We start from the raw sequence: 8,916 nt of genomic DNA on the forward strand, positions 1-8,916 counted from the left end.
TATATATATATATATATATATATATATATATATATATATATATATATATATATATATATATATATATACTTACAACACCATAATTTAGAGCTATATAAAATATTATAGACAAAATAATTAATTTCGAACTATGTATTTTTTTTAACTTTTTAGTTGCCTTGACTATTTATTTCAATTGTATAAATTTTTATTTTCAGGTCAAATTCAAAAAAAGATTAACTAACTTTATTATTATTCTTAGCCAAATAAAAAATTTAACCTAAATAATGTAGCTCTATCCAAGTTTTATTATAAATTGTATTTGACAAAAGTTATCTAAAAAAGTAACATACTTAAAAGAGTAAAAATATATTTTATTTTTAAAAAATATGCCACATACAGAAAAATCTACGTGGCAGGCGAGTGCACCCACACTCTTTGCCACATTAGCGTCCAGGGGGTAATGGCTATCAAAATTACCAAATTGAGGGGAGTAATTAAGACCTTAAATAGTTTAAGACTCTAAATAATATTCCGTGTCAAGTTTAGGGGGGCGTTAAGGTGTTTTGCCTACCAATAAATTATAAGTCATTACGACAATATATTGCACTTTTAAAACAGGAAAAAAGAAACAAAAAACAGAAAATATATCTTAAATAAACATGACCCAAAGATCCAGTATTTATTTATACATTATATAAAGTTTACTATGATAAATTTCTAAAAACTGAATTAGACTAATTAATTATCGAATCGCAATGTTATCTTGTTTTAATATAGTGTCGACTCCTCATGGTATGTTTTATCAAAAGAGTGCTAAACCTTTTCTTAACGAATTAATGAGAAAATGGAGGGTGAATTCTAGTTAAATATAATAACCGCTAGATCTAATGTTTAGATGTATTGATGATGTAGGGTTGAATCCGAAAATATTGTATACCAACTACAAATGCTCAAAGATTGCCAATGAATGCAGTAATAAAAGCATGCAATAAATGTAGATAATGACTATGAATGTAATTAGAAGGAATTTATTACCCAAATGTTAGATGACTTGTGACAAATTAGTAGAGGAAATGAAGAGGATGAGCTCACCTCGAGTGAGCTCTAATGGCAAATGAGAGAAGCCATAACCGAGAGACTTCTAGACGTTTCTTTTCTATTTCACTAGAAAATGAACTTAGCTAAAATATAAAAAATGATACAGACAAAAATGAATACAGTGTAGTAGAAAAAGTACCTACACCTATTTATACTACGTACACCTACTATTATATACACCTACAGCTGTACATAACTACCAACTCACTTGTATAGCTAATAAATACACACGTGTCTCAATACCCCCCCCCCCTCAAGTTGGAAGGGAGAAACTCACAGCCGACTTGCTAAGTAAATTGTAGTGTTTCACCCCTGTGAGGGGCTTAGTGAAGATATCAGCCAGCTGTTCATTCGTGAAAATGTGGTGTAGTGTGATGAGCCCCTCGTGTACTTGATCTCTCACAAAATGGCAGTCTACTTCTAAATGCTTTGTACACTCATGGAACATAGGAATCTTGGCTATATGCAGTGCTGCTTGACTGTCACAAAAGACTGGCACAGGAAATGTCAAGGAGGCTGTCTCTGCGAGTAACCTCAGTAGCCATACCAATTCTCCCACAACTTGTCTGGCAGCTCTATATTCTGCTTCTGCTGAGGACAATGAGATAGTGTGTTGCTTCTTTCATTTTCAACTGATAGGATCCATCACCCAGCAATGCAATATAACCACTAACTGACTTTCTTGAGTTAGGGCAAGCTGCCCAATCTGAATCACAAAATGCTCGAACTCTATAATCTTTGTTTTTGGATAAAAAAATCCCTAGATTTGGATCCCCTTTGAGATATCTCAGCACATGATATGCAGCCTTCAAGTGTGGCTCCCTAGGACTTTGCATATACTGACTCAAACGTTGTGTTAGTCGGGTAATTCAATTTTCCCACTAGTTTTCTGAAGTGTGGAGGATCAGGTAACAAAGGCCCCTCTTCTGCACTTAGTTTGCTTGTGGGATCTAGTGGAGAGGTCAAGGCTGAATACTTCATACAATCAAATTCTGATAGTAATTCCATTGTGAATTTCCTTACTCCATCACCTTTATATAGAATTTCTAGTCCTAGAAAATAGTGTAATCTTCCTAAGTCCTTTATTTTGAAGGTCTTATGTAAGTAGACCTTTAGTGCTTCTATTTCTTGCAAATATGTCCCTGTCACTAAGACATCATCTACATAGACAGCCAAAAACACCACTGAATCTCCATGCTTTTGTAAAACAAGGAATAGTCTAATAAAGAATGTGTGTATCTCCTGGAACAAAGTGCTTCAGTCAACTTCTCATACCATTGTCTGCTTGCTTGTTTTAACCCATATAAGGGCTTATTCAATTTGCATACTAAGTCTGACCTTTATACAGTAAGGCCTGGAGGTACTTCCATGTATACCTCTTCATGAAGATCTCCATGAAGTAATGCATTATTCACATCCAATTGAAAAATATCCCAGCCTTTCTTTACTACTATCCCAACTAGAGCCGTAACAATTATCATTTTAACTACTGGTGAAAGGGTTTATGTGTAGTCTACCCCAGCCTCCTCAGTGTATTCCTTTACTTCTAGCCTTGCTTTCAATCTCTCTATGCTCCCATCTGCCTTGTGCTTCACCTTGTATACCCACTTACAACCTATTGCCCTTTTTTCACTTGGAAAAGGCACAAGACTTCAAGTGTGATTGGCATAAAGAGTTTCAAACTCTTGATTCATGGCTGCCTGTCAAGCAAGATCAACAACTGCCTCCTCATATGAACTGGGCTCAGTCTCATGAGAAATAGTTTTGATCAGTTGCTGACTATTAAAATTCAAGGCATTGAGTGAGACACATTGGGCATTGGGTATGGATGCATTGAAGGAAAGATAGGTGGTGCATTGGTTACTACTGGAGGGAGAGTCAGGATGATTCGTTTGTAATTTGGGTAGTGAATAGTTGTAATCTTTCAAGTAAGTGGGGACTTTGAGGGCTCTGGATGGCCTTCCTGAAATCTCATTAGGTTCTTTCATTATTGAATTAGGAGTGTTGTTAGACAGAGTTTCATGAGTTTCATTGTACTTCTGAACTTGAAGTCATATGAGGGTTAGGTTCTATTGCCCCTGGTGATGAAGTATCAGTTAACATTGTTAGGAGTGATGTACTAGGAAAAGTAGGAATAGATGTTTACCTATGAGAAGAAAATAGTTCTTGTGCTAATTCTGCATTTACTTGTGGAAATGAGGGAAAGACTGTGTTAGAGCTAGAGTGTAAAGCAAAAGGAAATACACCTTCATGAAATACAATATCCCTTGAAACATGAATTTTCTTTGTTACTAGATTGAGTACCTTGTAGCCCTTCGTCCCAAAAGGATATCCCACAAAGACATGATGTAAGGATCTAGATTCAAATTTATCTTTTGTGAGGTTTGAGGTTTGTAGGAAAGCAGAGGCATCCAAAGCTTTTGAGGTGAGAGTATTTGGGTTTTCTTTTGTATAGTAGCTCCAATGGACATTTATTTTTAAGAGTGGTAGAAGGGAGTCTGTTAATCAAGTATGTTGAGGTAAGAGTACATTCTCCCCGGTATTGCATTGGAAGTTTAGACTGATACAACAGTGCCCTGACTGTCTCCAAAAGGTACTTGTGTTTTCTTTTGACTATGCCATTTTGTTGAGGTGTATAGAGACATGTTTGTGGTGCATAATTCCCTCAGACTGCAAGAAAGAAGCAGTCTCAGAATTTATGAACTCAAGGCCATTATCTATTCGGATGATCATAATGGAACAATTGAACTGGTGTTTCACCATGGCAGAGAAAACTTTGATTACTTGCAGGGCATTGCTCTTGCAGCTAAGAAAGTGTGTCCAGGTGCACCTGTTGTAGTCATCTACTAGGGTGATAAAGTACTTATTCCTATCATGTGTTGGCACATGATAGGCCCCCCACAAGTCTACATGTAGGATTTCAAAGATCTTGGTTGTACTGTAGTTTTTTCTGGGAATGACAGACTGTTTTGTCTAGCCATTAGTCATATTGGACAAATGAAGGACTATTTGGGTGAAAATTGAAAGGGTATGGATTCAATACCTCTCATTTTGGCAAAGGATACATGTCCCAATCTATTGTGCCACAAGAGATCAATCATGTATTTATCATTCATAGATGCATTGCATGTAGGACTAATATTTCCTTCATATTGCTAATGAGAGTTGGTGACAATTTTATTACATTCAGAAGAAGAAGTGTGGGATCTAGATGTAGTAGGAGAAAAGGAATTATGTAAACTAGATGCAATGTATAAACCAGAGTGTGGACTAACACTACTGCTACTGGTTATAATGGATGGAGTAGACTGAGTGATTACATCGCCTTTATTTGATGCACTAGCTGAATTATCAAAGACTAGGGAATTAGGCTTGCAGAAATCTGAAGTGTTGGACTTGCAAGAATCTGATTTGTAGAGATACAGACCATCCCTACTTTCGCCAATTGCTAGAGGCCTCTTCAGTGAAGGGTCCTGCAGAAGGATGCAAATAAATTTGGTGAATATAACAAAGCAATCAAACTGAACTGTCAAACAATACACTGAGATTAGGTTGAATTTGAAACTGAGAACAAAGAGAACTCTTTTCAGAGTGAACTTAGGGCTAATTACTACATCTCCTATCAATGTCACCTTCACCTTATAACCATTGGGCAAAGTAACTTGGAAAGGGTAAACTAAGGTTTTCACATTGATTAACATGGATCTGTTATAAGTCATATGGTTTGATGCCGCCCCAGAGTCAAGTATCCAAGAGTCAACAACAGACCTAGAACATTCATATGAGCTAGAACCAAAATCAAAATGAGTTGAACAAGTTGAGATGCCTGCAAAATTCACAACTCCTGCTTTCATTTCGTTTCCTACATTTCCAGCATGAAAATTCTCCAGGATGCTCACCAGCTGATTATATTGTTCCTTAAGTAAGATTCTGCATAGTTCTATCTTGTTCCTGTGCAGGTCCATTGTTTCCATCTCCACCTTCAATAACACTCTCTCCTTGACTTCCATGTACATTGACAACAATTCTCTTTCCCTTATTAAACCTTGAATCTTGAGGGTAACCATGCAATTTGTAGCATCTTTCCTTAATGTGACCCGACTTCTTACAATAGTCACAAAAAAGTCGTGGCCTATTCCCAAATTGTCCTCCCCTGTAGTTGTTGTTTCCAGTTCTGTTCCCCGCTGATTGTAGTTCATATATCCAATATTGTCTGCAATGTTTGTCTGTTGACTAAAGTTTGTCCTGAAGTTATTTCCTCCTGATTTGTTAGCACTCAAGGCAGTAGATTCAATCACCAGTTGATTGTTTAGCTTGACCTCTCTTTGTTTCTCCTCTTGGATGAGAATTGAAAAAGCTTGTGCGAGTGAGGGTAATGGATTCATCATTAAGATGCTTCCCCTGACCACAGTGTAGACTTTGTTTAGTCACATTAAAAACTGAATCGGCCTTCTATCTTGCTCAGCTTTCTGCATATTCCCCTTACCATCACATGTGCAATTGCATTTGCACTGGGCGTGTGCATTCAATGTGATTAGTTCTTCCCAAAGTTTCTTCATTTTAGTATAGTACCCATTGATGTCTAGGGTTCCTTGACTCAAATCATTTATCTCCCTCTGCAACTGATACAATTTTGCCCCGTTTGTTTGATCATATATGTCTTCAAGTTCTTTCCAAAGTTCTTGAGCATCATTAACATATTGTAGACTACCCGCCAAGTCCTTTGAGATAGAATTTAGTATCCACGATGTGATCATGTCATCGTAGCGTTCCCACTGATCATAGCTAGGATCCTGAGGATCTGGCTTTCTACACTTCCCGTTTATGAATCCTACCTTATTCTTCACTGAGAGAGCTCTCAGAACTCCTCTTCTCCATGATGTATAGCCTGATCCGTCAAAAAGTCCCGGTACAAGCATAGAACCAGCGCTTTCAGATGGATGCATGTAAAGCGGATTTGTCAAATCCAAAGCCGGATTTGTGGAATCCGTTGTGTTTTCATCAATAGCCATAATTATCAAGGATCGATTTGAGAGGAAAAGTTGGAAAAAATTTCGATATTCGTATAGAAGCACTCCGTAGAGATACGCTTCGAATAGAAAGGAAAATTGACTGATTGAGTTTAGGATCGAGAGTTTCGCTTTGATACCATGACAAATTAGTAGAGGAAATAAAAAGGATGAGCTCACCTCGAGTGAGCTCTAACGGCGAACGAGAGAAGCCATAGATGAGAGAATTCTGGAAGTTTCTTTTCTATTTCACTAGAAAAAGAACTTTGCTCAAATATAAAAAATAATACAGGATGAAAATGAATACAGTGTAGTAGAAAAAGTACCTACACCTATTTATACTACGTACACCTACTATTACATACACCTACAGTTGTACATAACTACCAACTCACTTGTATAGCTAATAAATACACACGTGTCAATAACTTGGATGATTCTCCTTCCTGACAACAACGTGAAGTATTAGAAAATGAAGATGGACAAGGAATCTTTGGATCTTGTGAATAGAAAGCGTATATCGAACAATGTAATCAGTGGACAAGATAAGCTTTTATATATTCCTTGTAGTCAACCCTGTACAATGTGCTCTTATCAGAAAAGTGAAGATCCCCTTTTTGTTCTTTATCTCTTTGTATCTATAAGGGATATTCCTAAGAAACCCTAAAAAGTACAACAGAAGAAATATTCAATGAAATATTCCTTCTTTCTATTCTAAACTTATTATATTGTTGCTCCGCATTCTTTACTTGACCTCGGCACTAATCCTTCTGAAGACGACTCCTCGCCATTGTGCTATGGTCGGCTTAATCCTCAATCACGTCCATTTACAATTATTAAGTCCAGTCCAAATTTCAACCCATACATTATATACTTCCATAGAAGTCCATCAGCGTAAACAGAATTTCTCACACACACCTTACAGTAGTCATAGAGATAAATTCGATAGTAAATCTTTTCAAACCGTTCTTATTTGGAGAACGACATTCATTTTGAGATTTAATATTTCTTGATAAAACTTTATTTAATATTTGTTGATAAAACTTAGGATGTTTCATGTTGAAGTTTAGTTTTGCTTCAACATAATTGTAAAACCGTTTCTTTTGAGAAAATAGATGTATTTTATATTCCTGTAAATGATGAATCACCTGAAATTTCTTATAATTAAAATCATATTTGTAATAGACTACAAAACCAAATCTGCCTTTAATCCAAATTTCTCAAGTATATCACACAATAAATCTGCTGGACATAATAAAGCCTCTCTTATAGCTTGTTTGGATGGTTGTTACCTATTGTATTGTATCATATTGTTACTTTAAACATAATATTTATCGTGATTGTTACTTAAATTTTATTGTATCGTTAAATTCGTCGTTATGTAACGCTGAAAAGTGCTACTTTATGTAACGATAGATTTTGTGTGGTGGCGTCGTTACCTTATTTTTTCCTCTCATTTTGACCTTCTTTATTATTAAATAATTATATTTTATCCTTCACCCTACTTTTTTATATAATAATTCTATTTGTATCCTATTTTTTCTTAGACCTTAGTAATATTGCAAGTTTATTCTTCATATTTTTTATGCGTGACATGAAATGACGGAAAACACTACTCTATCCAACCATTGTATTCATCAAACAATACAATACAATATAATACGATACATTATGAAACGACGTGTAACAACGATCCAAACAAGCTATTACTGTCGCATGTAGGTACACTAAATTATTGATATGTGACTCATCATTTACATTATAAAAATCAAATTAATAAAAACATGTAAGTGTAAAAAGCATATGACAATATTTTTTTATTATTATCTTGAGATCGACGAGAAAATATACATGAAAGTGGAGTAATTAGTAGTTGAATATTTAAATTCATTATGTTTTTTGTTTTTGTTATTGTGATTTGTTAGTTCTAATTGGGTTGGTTATGATTCACTTTAAGAAACTACAAGTTAAAGAAAATAAAAATGTAACATGGCTACATCTAAAACTCGTGTTGTGGTTTAGGAAATCTATAGATTCATCTCCCTCAATTAAGGAATATTTTTTAAATATAGATACATGAATATAGCAGTTTCTTTTTATCTCAAAAGAAAAAAATTAAAAATATGAGCATAGTGGGCTTGAGTGAAAGTGGGTCCATCCGCGTTGACTTTCTTACAGAATTCTAACCTCGGTAAACTTGTATCGTGTTGACCATGTTGAAAAGTGCTACTATAAGAAACTAGAAAATAAGATAAATAGAAAAAATAAGAGAAAAACATGCATTCTTTTATTCCTAGTGTATTAACAAACGAGTGGAGTGGGCTAGTGACGATTATAATTGTGGGACTTAAAAAAACTATAGAGAGGGAAAAACCACACCTCTCCGCTCTCTAACCAAATATCACTAACATGACCACATTTCCATCCCCGGCGAAGGATCCATCCTCCAAAATCCCATCGGAACCATCGGACTCCCCGATGGAAGCCTCCCAATTTGAAATGGAGGAGGACACTCCTCAAAAAAAATTCTTTCAAAGAGATCCTACTGGAAAGGAATCTAATGTCCACCACTTCATATGAACTAACCCACTCTCCTACCCTGTTCGAATTAAATACGGGGAATATCCATATCCCTTTGTCAAAGGAAGACAAGAACAAGTTATACCTCCTCTGGAGATACTCCCTAGTAGTGAAACTATTTGGGAGAAAAATTTCCCACCAGTTACTACGAGCAAAGCTTGCACATCTTTGGAAATTCATTGAACCCCTAACGCTAATCAACTTGGGTTGAGACTTCTTCATCGTCAAATTCAACCTGGACGCAAGC

The 8,916-nt window shown here is 35.7% G+C and overlaps 1 protein-coding gene across 1 annotated transcript; it reads right to left on the reverse strand.

Moving 5' to 3' along the window:
- Positions 5,508 to 6,092, reverse strand: LOC109232624. The gene has a single exon (XM_019398382.1). The coding sequence runs from the start codon at positions 6,090 to 6,092 to the stop codon at positions 5,508 to 5,510; it is 585 nt and encodes a 194-aa protein (XP_019253927.1).

This window comes from Nicotiana attenuata, chromosome 9, assembly GCF_001879085.1.
Source record: "Nicotiana attenuata strain UT chromosome 9, NIATTr2, whole genome shotgun sequence".
Lineage (NCBI taxonomy): Eukaryota > Viridiplantae > Streptophyta > Magnoliopsida > Solanales > Solanaceae > Nicotiana > Nicotiana attenuata.